We start from the raw sequence: 16,779 nt of genomic DNA, 5'->3' as shown, positions 1-16,779 counted from the left end.
GCTGAAGCCCAGAGCAGTGAACAGAGGCTCTGATATTCAAGAAAAAGGAAAAGCAGGGCTGATATATTATGATCCCCACATACACAGGACTGATGATGCACAGGACGCCACTGCACCTTAGAGGGCCCAGGAATTGCACCAGGTTTTCATTACGAAAATGCCAACATCCAGGTGACTTAGCACAAAGTGAAACCCTAAGACCTCAGGAAGTTTTGTTTGCAGTCCAAGAGTACAAAACTCCACAAAAAACACTATTGCACAAAATTGCACAAGCCTCCAATTTATCAGAAGGTAAACACTGTCTGCTCAAATGTCTTGAGAGATTTCTCAATCATGGGGGATACTATATGTCATGATTAAAAAAATACATCTTTTTCAAATGCCTTCTTTTGATGTGTTCTTGCATTCTAAGATTTGACAACAGTTGAGATGAGACCCAGACAATGGCAGAGACAAAGAGCAGTCTCACATAATCAATGACGGTCAAGCATACAGCCCAGTTCTCACTGCGTTTCTGCAGAAAGAGGCAATGGGAAGCAGAGGGGAAAGCTGCAGTACAAACCATCAGAAATGATACTCATGAAAAAATATCTTTTGAGAATTGATTTACAAATGCCTGGAACTACCTATTGCCTAAGTTCTACCAAGCTGAGTATCTGAGAGAACAAAAGAATTCTTGTCACCCTCTAAACAAGTCTGAGAAAAAGCAGGGCAAATATGCAACACAGGGGTGTTGCTAAGACAAGATGCTTCCAGTTTGGATGCATACACATGGGATGTGTTTGTGTGAAAATTCATTTATGGAGTTTAAGAACAGCAAGACAGTAAAAATCTTTATACAAAAAAGGGTTTATGAGCCTGTAACCAAAGCCGCAGACTAGTTTTGATTTTTTGACAGTTAAACCATCAAGTTCATATACTTAAGATACTTAGGACATGGAGAAAATTTGGTTGTTACACTGATTTTGTGATTAACTTTATTCTCAAGTTAGCTGCACACATTCTTTCATTTGCTTTTCCATCTCTTTATTTGGCTAAGAATGAAACTAGAAGAGGAGTATTACTGTCCTCCTCTTTTTCACTCTGTATTTATTGACATTCTTCAAACTTAACCTCACACCTTCTTTTCTAAGATAATTACTGATCAATTTAGAAAGCAGAGTGAAACTTTAACCTTCCACATTTTAACACTGAAGCAGCACACATGCAACTCTAAACACGTAACTTACTAGGGACTTCGATAGCGGCCTCTGAATCTGCGATCTCTACTCCTAGACCGGCTGCGTCTGCGTTCTTTGCTTCTGCTCCGTTTCCTTTCCCGGCTTCTGCTCTTTTTCCGTTCCCGATCTCGGCTCCGTTTGCGTTCTTTACTTCTGCTCCTCTTTCTGTCATGGCTTCGACTTCGACTCTTGCTCTTTTTTCTCCTGACAAAGAAAAGGGCAACTTCAGTTACACATGTAGCTCAGTGCTATTTACCCCACATTCCACAGTTCCTCTAGCCTGATGTCACAGACACGGATAGGAAAAGCTTCCACCTGTTGGCAGTTAAGCTTTTTATTATTAAACGGGTGGCTTAGCATGTCAGCAATCTTCTATCATGAGCCACAAAGTCTACAAAACAGCACATTTTTATTTTAAGTTTTTAATTGATAGAAAATGCTTTCAGAAGAGTAAAAGGTCTGCAAAAACATTTCCTGTGTTAGATCTAGTACATAGCATTTGCAGTACTTCATGTGGCGTTCAAACATACTTTAAACACAGCATCACGATTCTAAGAATAAATTATATAGCAAAGTAAAACAAAACACAAAAAAAAGAGAAAGGAAGAGGCAAGTCTGGGGGAAAGGAAGGTTGTTTCCTCTTAATGCTCCCTGCCAACAGTCTTTAACATGCTGCTTAAGTTTTGCTTCCTACTTGCTACTCCCACTCTTAAGCCACTTGCCTTTTTAAGCCTATGGCTGTTACGGGTTTGGGGCAAACAGCAGATTCTTTTAACTTTACCCATTTACTAAGAAAATTGAATCTTCTAAAATCTGTATGTCAATTATATCTCATACTTGAAAAACAGTGAGTAACTGTTCCATTAGTGCATTTGGGTTATTCACAAATTTTTTCCTGCATCTCAGCCTCAGAACACCAAAGCTTACAGTCTTCTAGTTTCTAAAATATATTTGTAAGTATACGTAAGACACACATAAAACAGATGCTCAAGTGATTACTTAAGACAGAAAAAGAATCAACTTTGCTGCTAATCTTTTGAAGTTTGAAACATCCTTTGTTATTAAATTTTTCTCGTTCCTCCTTTTGGGCCTTCTGATTGCATACATCATATTTTTTCAAAGTGGTCAATCATACTCTTGAACACTCTTTTAAAAGGGCATGTGGATTACAAGAAGTTCATCCCTGTGGCTTTCTATGGCCATGTATAAACTAAGTCTTCTAGTTAGTTCTTCATTTCTGAAGTAAAAAAGTCTCTTACCTGCCTCATCTAACTGAGCCTAATCATTACTAATAGCTTTTGCTCACCTGTCTCCACCTAGGAAGACCCATCCAAACTGTCTTAGTATTTATCTCTGAAGACAAACATTTTGCAATTATGTTTTAAACACTAGAATATTTCTTTTTTTTTTTTTTTAATCTGCCACAGTCCATTAGGGTTTTTTTTTTTTTATATTTTTGCAGGGACAGAGAAGTTGCTACATCAAAACCTGATACTCAGAAGCTTTACTATTTCTGACAACTCTGTATTTCTGAGTGGTGTCATCTTACCCACATCACTTAACCATACTTCGTGCTGTAATGCAGTTTATGATGGTTAGGCACACACTGTCCCTCTCCTGTAGGATCCACCACTTATCACCATTTCCCCAAGTTTAAACCCTAAAACACTCACTATTAAAATAGCTCTGACAAACACCCCCTGGAGCTCACCATACTGGCCAGTACCAGAAACTAGTAATTGCAGCTACTCTTCAATGACAGCAGCTATTTCCTATCCAATAGAGAGCTGAACCTGCTCTGGAGGCAAAGACTCCCAGCAGTCCAGATCCGTGCTCTGCCTTCAAATCACGATTGAGCTGGACATGCAGTAAAGACATCCAGTAAAACTGCAGATCCTTAATCATTTAGACATCGACATATGACTTGACAATTACTGAAAACTGCACAAAGTTGCTGATGTTTGCTGTGGATTTTCCTGACAGTTTGAATCTTATTTCTGTATTTGCCCAACTGAAGTAGACAAAGAGTATCATCTGGACACAACTTGATTGTTTTAAAGCAAAGCAAGAAGTCTTGCAAAGCCTACATACACCTTTGTCATCAGCAACAGAGTACACTGTCACACATGACAAAACAGCACAGTTCATTCTTTAAAGATTATGGGGAACAAGAGCTATATAAAAATGAACTTGTAGGGCTTAAAAACATTGATAGCGGCTGCTTTTGATGGGGTGTTAGAGGTCTCAGTATTTAGCATGAAAATTATTTTCACAGTATTGTTCAGAACACAAATAAAAGGTATAATCAACTTTAGATAACTTGATTCCAACCTAAGTGTGATCTTGGAATGTGATCTATAATTTCCCAAATATTTATACACCCAAGAAGAAACTTTCTTTGGAACCCTTCAGCATGTCATCTGTGCTATTTCAGCAGCATACATGATGACAACAGCATACATGATGACTTCGGTGCTTTTCTGTAATACACAACTAACTTGCTACTGTTTAGTTAACTATCAATTTTGTAATTGTTCTTTTTACATCAATTGCCTCTTCACCAAATGATGCTTGCAAGGTAAGGAATTTACTTTAAACTTAAAAGCCTTTTGGGTCTCAGCAGGTGTTCACACCCTGGAATTATGCTTGCTGAAGAAGGTGGGCTTGTACTCTTTTTAAAAAAGTATTATTATAAATGTAGGAGTTTTCAAAGGGCAGGGATGTGGAGCATTGAGCAAGGCAATTCAACACCCTAAACCTTTTCAAGAAAGCACCCGTGTCTTTAACTGCTTTCAACTGCTCCAAATCCCAATTCCAAAATAAATACATTTTTTAAATGCAAAATCCACTGCATAGTTAAAGTAACAAAAAGAAATTAAATATGCTGAACATACCACGTCTGTATTTTTATCTGATGCTAAGTAAATGTTTCCACAATTTTGACTACATCAGCTGCAAAGGGTATTTACATTTGTAAACAAAAGAAAATTTTTAAAAAGCTGGAATTGCAAATACCAAACTTTTTCAATTTATTTCGTTAAACACTTCCGATATGGATTCAGAAGTCCACAAAAATCAGCAGCCTCTCCCCAAATGTAGAGAAATGAGAAAATACTTACTTCTTGCTGCGTTCTTCATGGCCATTGGCACTGCTCAATTTGTTCTCATCCTAAGCAGGGTTGATAGAAGAACATCGTGAGGACGAAGCGGAAATATTTCAAGTGGTCAAAGGGTAATGGGAATAGGAATAAGAAAATAAAAAACAAAAATTTTAATACTAAATTACTTGTTTACAGTTTAATGCGGAAAGCTTTAGAAAATTTAGGCAGGCAGGTTTAACCACTTTGCTGCTTAAATTTAAGTCATACAATTACAAAATACAAGACTTACATCGTTTAAAAGTGTGTATTAAATTGCAGATACTTCCTTACATGGTTTAGAGAGCAAGTTATCCTGTAGAATTCAGCACTCAAGTGGCTAAATGTTATTTCTATAAAATTTAAGAGGAAGTTTAAGGTGTTTGTGAGCCCTCTGATTAGTACCAAGGCTATATATCTCTGCCTAAGCCCCATGGCTACACTAGCAGCCAGCCACTATGGATTTCCTGTGACCGATGCCATTCCCGAGATCTTCACTCATTTTCGTTGAAGGGTTGTAAGAGCTTGATGTCACCTCTGTCACACATCTCGCCCTGAAGCAAACAGGGATTCACACTGCTTTAGTAACGTCGACTCCCAAGAAAGCCATCAATAATCCACCAGTCCAGCCTAAACATTCCCTATTTCCATACCTGTTTACATGGAAAATATCCATGTTAAGCCAGGACACAAGAATTTTAACATAACAGTTTACAAATTTCTCTTCAAGATGTAAATGTAACTGCTAAATATTACATAGACTAAATATACCACTTAAAACTTACAAATGCTTGTCCAAAATTCATTACATGGTTGTAATAAACACTGCAGAATAGACTAACAATGGCTGCTATATAACTTATATACTGGCTTTACAGTTTAATCACATTTGTTACATCAACAGTACAATTCCTAGGCAGCTTAAGCTTATATACATCTCTTTCAAAACCAGTGCTAAAGCATGCAGCCTGTTAACACTTCACCACCATCTGGTGGAAAACAAAAAAAGACAGTATTCATTTGCTGCTGGTTTAAGTGAAAGACATCACTAAGCTAATTGATAAAAATTCGACATTTCCTAATTAAACAACTAGGACAGAAGAATACAAGAGCTTATTTTAGAATGACACTGCAGACTGTGATACTGTCTTTTACTTGCTAAGAACATTATATTCAGGGATCCAAGAATTTCCATAAATTCGTTCAGTCAGCAATTGATTTTCATCTGCCCTGTTGAAAGATTAACCGCCAGCAGCCTTCTGGATAAAAAGCAAGTCCCACTCTTCTTGCACTGAGCAGACTGTTCAAATATTTACTTGCCATGGGACTGGTGAGAAGGTTATTCTTGGAACCCTGCTGTATTCCCAAACCACCGCATTCACGTTGTTGCTATACCAAACTAGACCTCACAATTTTAGAGGAAAGGTTTTAGGATTTCTGTTTCTGGGATTTGTTTTGGTTTTGTTTTGGTTTTCTTTGGTTGGCTTTTGGGTGAGTTTGTTTTGTTTTGATTGTGTTTGGTGTTTTCAGGTTTTTTTTTAACCTAGGGGACCACGGTACAGCGATACGTCACTCAATTACTACCTTATGATTGACAGTTCACACTGGAATCAAAGGTGAATTCATGGGAGTAGAGGTGAGATATCGTTAGGCAAGTCTACAAAGAGAGATAGATGGGCATTTATTCATCACGCTGAAGTGAAACTACTGCACAATATAATTACATTAACAGTATATATTAACTTGAAAGTTACATGTAATGCATGTCCAATAAGATAAACCATGACGGCTCCAGGGATGTTAGTTTACAGTTCAGCAGTAGTTTCATGAATAATGCTAAATTAAGGTAAACAGGGCCTCACTGGAATATTTTTTCTCACCTTCTTGTAAGGAGCTTCAAGCATTGCTTCAATATCAATATCATCAGCCATTTTTCAGGACACCTGAAAGAAGAAGCAAACTCCCCTGAGTTGGAAAGCACCCCTGCACTTGATATTCCAAAAGCTTTTGCTTAAGAGGTGATCACTGTATTGGCTCAAATCCATGAAGCACTGCTTCGGTAGACATTTCCAGCCAAAACCGGAATGAAGCTTTGCCCAGTGAGATGATAAAGAATGTGTGTAAAGTAATTACAGCTGCAAACAACAAAATGTGATTGAACACCATTAACCAGAGGAAGCCTCAGAGGTATTCCACCAATTTCTTCCAAAACAAAGCATATGGCATATTTATGACACAGAAACACAGCTCTGGTGGCCATCTTGAGAAGTGCTGGAGCTTTACCTAAGGACAACGAACAATCGGGCAAACCTGTTCACAGCTCCTAGCCTTTGCCACCATCATTTTCCAACCTCAGGATGTGGACACTGGGATCCTTTAAGAAAGGATCCCCTCCTGCATTACAGGGGCCACAGGAAAACAGTTATGAATCCAGCACTAAGAGCTACTAAAGCATACACAAACTCCATCCAGTCTGGAACTTCAGGACTCAGACAAAAAAGATCCACCATACCAGGTAACACTTGACAGCAACATTTTGCGTTTAGCTGCTCCTCTTATTTTCCAATTTCAACCCCTTAATATAACTTTATGTTCACTATACTCTGAATCACTTTGACACTTCATTTCCTCTCCCTATGAAGGTATGCTGTTAAGTGCTTCTCCAGACTCTTGGAATTGAAGGATTAGATAGATAGACAGACTTCCTCAAATCTCTTAGGGAAAGTTTCTCTTCTCTTTTTTAAGCTCAAGAATGGCCAGTCGTCTAGATCCAAGTCTGACAACCCAACAGTGAAGATTTCCCTGTGTGTACACAATAAAATGGATTTTTAATCATACAGGTTAATTCCTGTACCTTCTCTACTGGCACTATTGCAGGAACTGTGCTGTCTTGAGACTTGGGCAGAAAAATGAAATTGCTCCAACACTTCAAGATTCTTTAAAGTGATCACTTATAATGTTGTAATTGAGAATGCTTTACCAGAGCTGCAGCACATTTGACCCTGGCCTAGGAATATATTATACAACAAAATACAATCCTCAAGCAGGATCACAACACTGGAAGTTCACACTCAATTACTTAAACAGAGGCACACTAACCTCATTTTCAAGTTATTACCTGTTGGGCTATAGTGCTATCACTTACAGATATGATCGTCCTTACTTAAAGTGTAATAGCTGCAGTTTACTTTATACTACAGTATTCAGCTTTTCGAGCCATCTACATACATGCAAATGATTTAACTCACTGCTGGTCTACCACAATGTAGTATAAATAGTACATCAGTATGATTAAGGGCCATGAAAAAGCCAAACCCAGAATTCTACAAAAAACTCCCCACCTGTGACAACTCCCACCCAAAATTACACTTTCAGATGTGTAACTTAGCCAACATATCCAGCTACATTTGGGAAGGAATTCTTCATCCTGAAGAGGGGTGGCCATAATAAGGACTATCAAATCCTCCATGGCATGGAAAAGCGCAGAATAATGATTATTACAGCAGTCACCCAAAAAATAAGTGAATGGACTATCATCCAATGGGTTAAAAACAATGGTCTTTATTCACAAAGCACTTAGCCATTGAATTCACTGTTGAAGGGAAGTGTGGATCCCAACAAAGAAAAAGAAGCACATGCAGTGTTCAAAAAGACCCCCAAACCCCCATAGTTTACAGAAAAAGCTTTTCATTAAACAAAGACATGCCTTGTGACCCTAAATCACAACTAACTGACGACTAAGCACACACACAGAGAACTGTCACTGTTATGACTGTCCTGCTCCTATTCTTCCTTTGGCATTTACTGCTGGCCACCATCACTGACAATCTCCTGAGCTGCATGGACCTTTGGCCTCACCCCAGCAATCTGAACCCTTTGAACACTTTACAGAACACCTCCACTGGGACAATACCATGTTATCAAGAGTATCTTCTGCCTATATAACACAGTCCTGCTGTCAACCCTGCAATGTATGTAATGCATATAATGATAACACATATAAAGTTGAAAGTATTTTTCAAAAAAATCACAAATAAAAGCTCGTGTTAATTTCAAATGAGTAGAAGATCCTGACAGATTTTCAAGTATCTTTCATTAAACACCGAAGCTCAAAACAACTTTCCTAAAAGCCTTTCAACATTTAAAGAAAGCCACATATGACTAACTTGTTTGTAGATGGTAAAATAGTAACAAAACCACCCGAACAAGCAAACAAAAAACAGCAACAAAAACACCCTCCCAAACCGTGAAAACAAACAAGGAACGAACTACACCGTAACGGGACATGGTATTTACTGCAACCGAGCTAGCCGCTATTTTGAAGGAAAACACTCTCTCTTTGTGCTGTACACTATATTACATAAAAGGAATTTAAAAGGGTCCCGTTCTCAAAATTACTTCTTTTAGAAATCCAATGAATGACAATTCGACACGTTTTACATGTAGTGTCCTGGAAAACCATCAGAAAACTTCAGGGAGGACTCCGACGCCTGGGGAGGGGAGCTCGCCTCTCATCAAGACCCATACGTGTGCGAGCAGGTCCCCAGCCAGAACTCCCGCACGCTCCTAAAACTATCCAGCGGAGCCAATTCGGCTTCCCTGACAGAGTGATGCCCAGCGCCACCCTGCCCCGCCATGGCTGCCCTCCCACCGCTCTCCTTCCAAAGGCCTTCCCTCCCCGCCCGCCCGCGGCGGCCAGCGCTCCCCCACCTCCACCACTCCCCGCCCCGTGTCCCAGCACGAATGGCCCCACAGCCGCTCCCGCCCAGTCCCTCCGCACAGCGCCATCACGGGAAGAGAAGGGAGCTGGGGGGAGGAGGGGGGGGGAAGGAGGGGGGCCGGGGCGGGGCAGCGCCATGCCGAGAGCAGCCGGGCCTGCCTGCGACGTGGCCACAGAAACAACCGAACCGCACAGGGCCTGGCCGCAGTGCGGGGGCCGCCGGGCGCGCTGGCCCCGGTGAGGCACAGAGCGGCCCCGCGGGCAGGGCCGGGGCGGCCATGGCGGCGTAAGGGGCGCAGACGCCCGGGCCGCAGCACCCCGCGGACCAGGCCGCCGATCGCCCGGCGGCGGGGCCCGGGACCTGGGACCCACCTGCTGTTACCTGCGCCGCGGGCAATGCGATCCTCTTTAGAGCCCCGAGGTCCGGCAGCGGCGCCTCCGGCGTCACTGCACTGGCGGTGGGGGATGGGCCCGAGGGCTCAAGCACCCTCTCCAGGCGTCTGAACCTTAAAAGGATGGCGGCGCTCAGGCAGCCCCGGGGAGCGGGCGGCGAGGAGCGGCGCGGCCGTGAGTCGGTGCCGGCACCGGTCTGGCACCGTCTATAGCTCCGCAGCTGCTCCCGAAATGGCGCCCGGCCGCTCGCAGCTCCGCGCACGACACGGGGGTGCCAAGCGCACCACGCAGGGGCTCTCGCGAGACACACGGCCAAACAAGGCGCTACCCACCCGGACTCTCCGCCTCTCGCGAGATATCGCTCCCGGAAGCAGTGGCTCAAATGCTCGCGAGACTTGGGTAGACAGGTAGACTTGTCATGCGCTCATGCGCTCTCGCGAGAGCATTCGCGCCTGCTTTGCGCCCGGCGGGAGGGACTGAGGGGCTGGCGGGTCGGCCGTATCTGGGGCCGCCATGGTAGGGGTGCGGCCACTTTCAGTGCCCGCCGTCCAGCGCGACCGCCGCACTGGTCCCGCGGTGCGGGTGCCTTCGGGCTTGTGAGACTCCAGTGCGTTCGGAGCACCCGGTCCTTCTCTGGCTTTGGAAGATCTGTGTCCCAGATCCTTCAGTACGTTCTGAGCCCCACGCCGAGGCTTTGTCATAGGCTCTTGGTTTCTAGCAAACTAAAGTAGACTAGGTTATTGATTGGGCAGGAGAGTGAAATTACTGTGTTCCTTCACCAGAGATTGTGCTCACGTGATGATTTAATAGGGTCCGTAGTCTGATCTTCCTCCCTTTGCCTGAGGGCGTGATGTGGTTCAAATATTCTAACAATGTCCGAAAGTGTTTCGGCGGTACCCTTCTGCAAGAAACTACACCTCCCTTAATGGGGCAGGAGTGTCTTGCAGATTCTTTAGCCAGTTCAATCCCAAGTAAAACAATCTGTCTGACCTGCCCTTCTGGTGCGGCTTTTGGCTCCAGCTACTGCAGACTGCTGGAGCCTTGAAGCTGAACGTTTAACTCAGAAGGGAAGTTGTGTTTTGTGAAACAAGCCCCTCATGTCTCATTAACAGCGCTTTGCTTCCCTCAGAGCTCACAGAATGGCTCTTTTGTATTTAAATTTAATAATACACAGTACATTTTGGGCACTTGTTCAGGGTAGTGCAGATAAGATTAAGTAGGTTTCCTGCTGGAATCAGTATGAGATAAGCAATTGTTCCTGGGGAGTTTTAGGTTATTTCTTTTGTTGTTCTACAAATCTGAAACAATGTAAAGAGAAATTCTAAACAAACTTTACCTCCTGAAATGAAATTTTTTCTGAAAATCCCAGGTTACTGTGTCATTTAATGTAATTTCTAACAAAGTTCCTGAAATGTTAATAGCACTAAATGATCCTGGGGCCCTTGCCCAGAATGTCCAAGTCTTTCTAAGCTGAGGTGGTCAATCAATAGAGTTTGGAACATTTAGGAAAAACAATCTGTTTAAAAATTAAAAACAAAGCATGACTCTAATAGGGTTTTTTCCAACGTAATAATTTCTGTACAGGTTGGTTGTAAACAAAATTACTTGTCTTCTCACAGACAAAATGACGTCTCATATTTTTTCCCATGCACTGCTATGGTTGCCTGTCCCTCACCCCTTGGCTTCCAGTCAGCCACCAGGTCTGGTCTAACCAGCTCCATGTTCCATGTTCCCTCATCTTGTGATTGTGACTGAAGTAAGTGCTTACACTCATGTTGGTGGATTTATCTAAGGCTTTTCTCTCCCATCATTTGCCTGCAGAGCCAGGCTCTGGAAGGAGTACACAGCCGTGGGGGTTTTTGTGTCTACTCCACTAACACACCCCTTGGTCTTGGCTGGTGCCCAGGCAGTGTGGGAGTAAGGATGCACTCCCTCACTTCCCGTATTCTCAGACAGGGTGAAGTTGGCTCATGAGGGGTCTGAAGTAGTAAACAGCTGCACAAGCTGCATGTCCGGCCCTGTTGCTAGACCCGGCATATCACAGCACTGCCCTGGTCCTTTGATGTTGACGTTCAGCTCCGCAGGGCTGTTGGTGTGGTCGCTACGCACTTGGCTGGATTCAGCTCTGCAGCTCGGGAGAAGCTCTCAGTAACACATTTCCTAAAATAAGTTTTCCTCTTTGTGGGGTGGCTGGATCCAGAGGAGAGACTGGCTCTGCAGTGCTGAGGGATAATGCTGACTACAGCTAGTGTCCCTTCCTCAAACCCGGCTCTGTACGCGCGCCAGGGCGTTCGTTCGCATTGGGGGTTAGAGGTGAGGGCGGGAGTTGATCGTGTTACCCGCGCTGCGAGGGGTAAAACGGATCACTCAAAACTAACAACTAAAAGACACGTACCCAAACGAAATGAAAAAAACACTTCCTTTCCCACACCGGGAGTCGAACCCGGGCCGCCTGGGTGAAAACCAGGAATCCTAACCGCTAGACCATGTGGGATGGCACAGTAGTACTCCTTAACCGCGCCGGTTGGCTCCTACATCGTCTCGCTCCTGCACTATTTCTTCTCTGCCGTGCTTCCTGCCTGCACTCGCGCCACGCGCTGCCCACCATTTACCTCCTGCTGCCCGATCGTTAGAAATCATACCAGTTTAAAAAATTGTATGTAATATTAATCAGGCTTGGTTTGCCTTTGTTGTGGGGAAAGGAATTTTAAAAGTTTTTTTAAGGGCTGTAACACCATTCTACGGAGATGAGCTTAACATCTCAACAGACTGGGAGTAGCCCAAAAGATACCCAAAAAGATAACAACCGTCAACAGAACATCAACAGGACAGCAGCCATGTACGAACATCTACCCCATACGCTGCCTCTGGCAGAGTTAGAGACATCTAGTCAGGAAAAGACGGATAAGAAAATAAAGGAATGAAGATCTAATTAACATCAGAAGTGAAGAAATTCTGATCCAATAGGAAACCGAATACTAAGGGCAACGGAACTGTAGACTAATGAACGTTAAACTGATAAAGTTCTATAGATTGTTACTGTATAAAGTTTGGAGAAAATCTTGTAAAATCCATGTGTTGTGGAATGATCCTCTCTGCACACCTGAGCTGTGTGTGGATGAGATGATTTCTGTGGCACATCCTGGCCAGAGCAACATCCTGCCCAGAAAATATGCCTTGACTCTCTAAAATTAGAAATGTTGTTGAAGGGTTTTTTTTTTCCCGGAGTTTCAGTGACACACTGACCACAATTCACTGCTCGCTGACCTCTGCCCGCACTGTTGGTAAAGAGCAGGGAGTGGGGTGAAGGGGGCAGGGCCGCTCCCTTAGTTAAAAGGTGAGGTTGGAGGTTGACAAAACTGAAGAAGTAGGAAATTACTAATGGTAAGATGAGCAAATGAGGTCTGGCCTAAAAAAGGCACAGAAACGACAGAAACTTGGTAAAAGCCACCAATGTGCTCCTATACAAATTCGAGCAATCACAAAAGCAGAACAACTGCACTACTCACTTTTGACCTGGAGCAACCTTATCAGACACTGGTACATGGAAGGTGGGACTCTGCAGTAGCTGGCTGCAGATGTGCAGGAAGAACTGACAACTGAGCATCTGGAGGAATGATGCTGGATATTGAAGAAACTTCAGACTCAATGTGCCTGAACCATTTTAATCTTCCAAGATGTAACACTGACCCCCTATATGTGGAAAATTCACACCTAAATAGGCAAAGGGGAAATGTAGGACTATTGTAGTGAACAGACAGTAAAACCAGTGATGGTGACAGTGATGTATTTAGGAGGTCAGAGTGGCTACCAGGGCAAACATCATTATGAACAGTCTTCAATTACCCCCACATCGAGTGAGTAAATGTCACATCAGCATATCATGTGGTTGTTACATTTAGATACCACAAAGGCTTGATTTTTGGAGCAGCTGGTTGGAGAACATAAAACTAGCAACTGGGTTTAATACTGAGTTATGTGAGGGGCTATTAGAAAAGCCATGCATAGCAGTGAGTATAATATATTCAATCTGGTGACATTGAAAGAACAACATCAAAGAAATTTCTCCTTCAAGAGGTTATTTTAAAATTAATAAACTGAAAGGATAACATGGTTATAAGAAGCATGGAGATTCTAAAATGGCTCAGAACAGTTGTATCACCACAAAGAAAAAGCTACAGCTACAAAGCACCATAAAAAAGGCTATTGAAATATTAAAGATAAAATACCCTTGAACATGTGAAGGTGGTGTAGACCATGTCCATATGCCAACAGAGAAAATCCTGAATAGGTTACTGTGGCAAGCACAGACTCTTTCCCATAGGAATTTTTCTCTTCTTCTTCCTGTGTTCTATAAACAAAGATAAAGTTTGGATGTTATTGAAACAGTCTCTGGAAAGATAGGCGGTTCAAGCCTGGCCAATCGGCCTAGGGGGAGGTTTTGAACTGACCCAATCCAGATGATCTTTTAAAGTCTGTATAAGTTTTAGAATTAAATAATAAAATTCAGAATTTTGCCACATTCGACATAGCCTGGTTCTTGCACTCTGCTAGCGGTTCAACAGCGACAGGTCACAAGCTATCAAATGAATCTGACAGTAAATACGCAAGGTAGATTTCAGCCAATTCTGTTTCCTCACATGGATCCCAACTGCAGCCCACTGGCCTGCATGAAGATGTTCAAGACATGGGCAGGGACTGGCTGACAGCCAGAGGACCCAGCTTTTTTGGCAGGTGGTGATCATAGTCCATCTCTGACATGAAGGGGCACTTTGTTCCCCAAGGACTTGACACTGGTGGTGGAGAGATTTGAACTTATTCCATGTATCAACCTGCCTGTCCTCAGCTTCTCTTCTAGTTTTAGCACTGAATGATGCTCTTTCTCCTTCCAGAAGGCCTGGTGAGATGTCAATAGGAGCAGCAGTGCCAGCGTCTACACCCCTCCACTTTTGCTTGCCTAGGAATTGGATACAAGGGAAAGGTGAAGGTTTCCATTTGTCAGCCATTCCCGGAGACCAGGACCTGGGGGAGGCAGAACTTTGGCTTCATTTAAACTGGCCATGCTCATGCTGTTACCTCACCTAGCTGTGAAGGTGTTTTCAAGGCTCCAAGAGCACTAACAAGCCCTTAGGCTAGCCTCACTTGGGGCTTGCACCCCAGCCCTGCCCAGGAGCCCCAGTTCAGGTCAGCCCTGGACTCTCTGAACTGTGTTGAGGTGTGCTTGACTCCAGTGCTCTCACTAATCTGCCTGTGCGCATGGCCATACCCAGCCCTGAGTTTCTCTCACCCTGACCCGCAGACTGCCTGCCTGACCTGAGCTCAGTTCTGCCTTGTCACTAGAGACCTGTCATGGGCTGGGTCTGTTCCTGGTCGCCATCACTGGCCTCATCCTGACCCCAAACTGCAGACTGACTTTTCAGGTTGACCTCATACCTGCCTCATTCCCATGAGCTGCTAAACAACCTGGGCTGTTCATGAGACAGCTGCACCACAGTGGGGCTGACCATGGCCTCCTGCAGGTATTCTATTCTGGGGGACTACCTGAGGGTTGCATGTGGTTGCCCCCCAAGACACTGCTCATGTGTAATCCCAAGTGTTTTCTCTCTCCTCGAACAGCAGCTGTTCACAATGAGCAGCCTCAGAGGTACATGGACAGAGATGCACAAGTTAAAGCTGTCAGCACCCAGCCTGAGTGCACAGCACTCAAATTAAAATACAAGAACCTGTTTGTTGAGTTGATCTGCTTAGTAGATCTCTAAGATGTTAAAAAAACTAGCAAAGAACAGTTTTCAGAGGTTGCCTAAAGCTGAATACCTTGGTGCTGAGAGGAACCCAGCTTGCCTGACCCAGTCAGTGCAGCACAAGAAAACACTGAGCATTGCAATGCTGGCAACCACAGGTTTGGGAACTTCACTTTCCCCTGCAGTTATGTGGTAGAGCAAAGAACTTGCTGTGGTTCCCACTGAGTTCAGCAGGAACATGGCTGTCCTTGAACCCCTGGCTGTTTGAGAAAGGATAACAGATAAAGAGTTATAACCTGCTTCTAGTGCTCATTATAGCATTTCTGTTTTCAGTATGTATTAGTAAGCAGGTGGTGTGCAGGCAAAGCTCAAGACAATATAATATGGCAAAAGGGATTGAATTTTAAAAAATGAAATCTGTATTATTTTATTGAAAGGATACAGTGAGAAATAACAACATGGAGAAATTTCAGTTGAAGACACCTATGAAAAACAAAATGGAATAATTTTTTTGTGTTAGTTAAGAAGAGCAGGAATAATGGGATGAAACTGAGAAAACTTAGGCAAAACACTGTGGTGGGAGCTCAGATAGATGTCTCAATGATCACTCCAAAAGACAACAAGGCCAGAAAGAAATAACCCCAGAAATGCCTCTTCAATGGTCAGAAACAGTAAATGTGATCTCACAAATCCCCATTTTCTTTATGTCTTGAGTCCTGACTGTGGGACCTTCCTTCTACGTTACTCATAGAAATGGGGATTCAATTAATTTGTCAAGGCTTGTGAGGAAAAAAACCATCAGACTGCAGGATTAACTTGAGAAGTTACAAGTTCTGTCTGTGGCTAAACAATTAACTCAGTTCTTGCCAAGTAACTACAATATTACATTGTCTGGCACAAACATCAGCAACAGCAAAGCCAGATGGGCCAAGCAGCATGGGCAGCCCATGGGGAGAAGGAGCAGGGAGGTACAGGGAGATGGGACAGCTCTGTCTCTACCGCTCATGCTTCTCTTTGGGTGCAGTGGTGGTGCCAGCTCAGTCTTGTGTCATAAGTCCTGGCCACAAGCCTCTTAGCAATCATCCTCTGCTCTAGGCAGGTGTCCCCCAGCTCAAGGCTACTGGTGGTGAGATAGTTTCATGTTTTCCAGAGTATAACATCTGCTGCAGGACAGAGAGCACCATTGCCCAACTCAACCAGTAAATCCTTAGCAGACACAGATTTGAGAGCAGCAGAGCTTCCCAGAAACAGAAATGTGGGAGGCTGTGATACAGTAGAAATCCTTTGGGAACCTGGAACTGACTTGGTGTCATGGACATAGGTACCTTATTTTGTGGAGTTTTCATGCTGCAGGAATTTTGAAGTAATGCAGGCAAATATCTGCTGCGGACATTATCCTGACCTTCACTGTCAGCAGCCTCAGAGTTTGGCTTATAGAAAGTTACCCAGGAGCATGGACCTCCCTTCCTGTGTCTTGTCTAGCTTTGGGACAAGGGCTATCCTAGACAGCAGAGTCAATCTGGTTCACAAGGGACATCCCACCTCCACCTCCTCCCCTGTTCTTCTTC

General features: G+C 43.5%; 1 protein-coding gene and 1 non-coding gene across 7 annotated transcripts in view; both read right to left on the bottom strand.

Moving 5' to 3' along the window:
• Positions 1 to 9,770, bottom strand: part of RBM39 (RNA binding motif protein 39) — a 31,319-nt gene extending 21,549 nt beyond the window's left edge. For 2 of the 6 annotated variants that reach the window (XM_085079234.1, XM_085079235.1), the window contains exons 1-4: positions 9,460 to 9,765; positions 6,238 to 6,300; positions 4,340 to 4,389; positions 1,230 to 1,424 (exon numbers count right to left, since the gene is read on the bottom strand). In XM_085079234.1, coding sequence (XP_084935360.1) covers positions 1,230 to 1,424; positions 4,340 to 4,389; positions 6,238 to 6,288 — 296 coding nt within the window. In that variant the 5' untranslated portion in view covers positions 6,289 to 6,300; positions 9,460 to 9,765. Of the gene's footprint in view, positions 1 to 1,229; positions 1,425 to 4,339; positions 4,390 to 6,237; positions 6,301 to 9,459 lie in introns of all 6 variants that reach the window. The other 4 variants (XM_085079232.1, XM_085079233.1, XR_014855984.1 and 1 more) reach the window with 3 other exon arrangements.
• A 2,122-nt stretch (positions 9,771 to 11,892) lies between these two features.
• TRNAE-UUC (transfer RNA glutamic acid (anticodon UUC)) lies at positions 11,893 to 11,964 on the bottom strand. Its single transcript has one exon. It is a non-coding gene; the product is annotated as a tRNA-Glu (tRNA).
• Between the last annotated feature and the right edge of the window lie 4,815 nt (positions 11,965 to 16,779).

Source organism: Lichenostomus cassidix, chromosome 20 (genome assembly GCF_008360975.1).
Source record: "Lichenostomus cassidix isolate B80296 chromosome 20, HeHo_3.0, whole genome shotgun sequence".
Taxonomy (NCBI): Eukaryota; Metazoa; Chordata; class Aves; order Passeriformes; family Meliphagidae; genus Lichenostomus; species Lichenostomus cassidix.
This window is presented reverse-complemented; position numbering and strand designations above follow the sequence as displayed.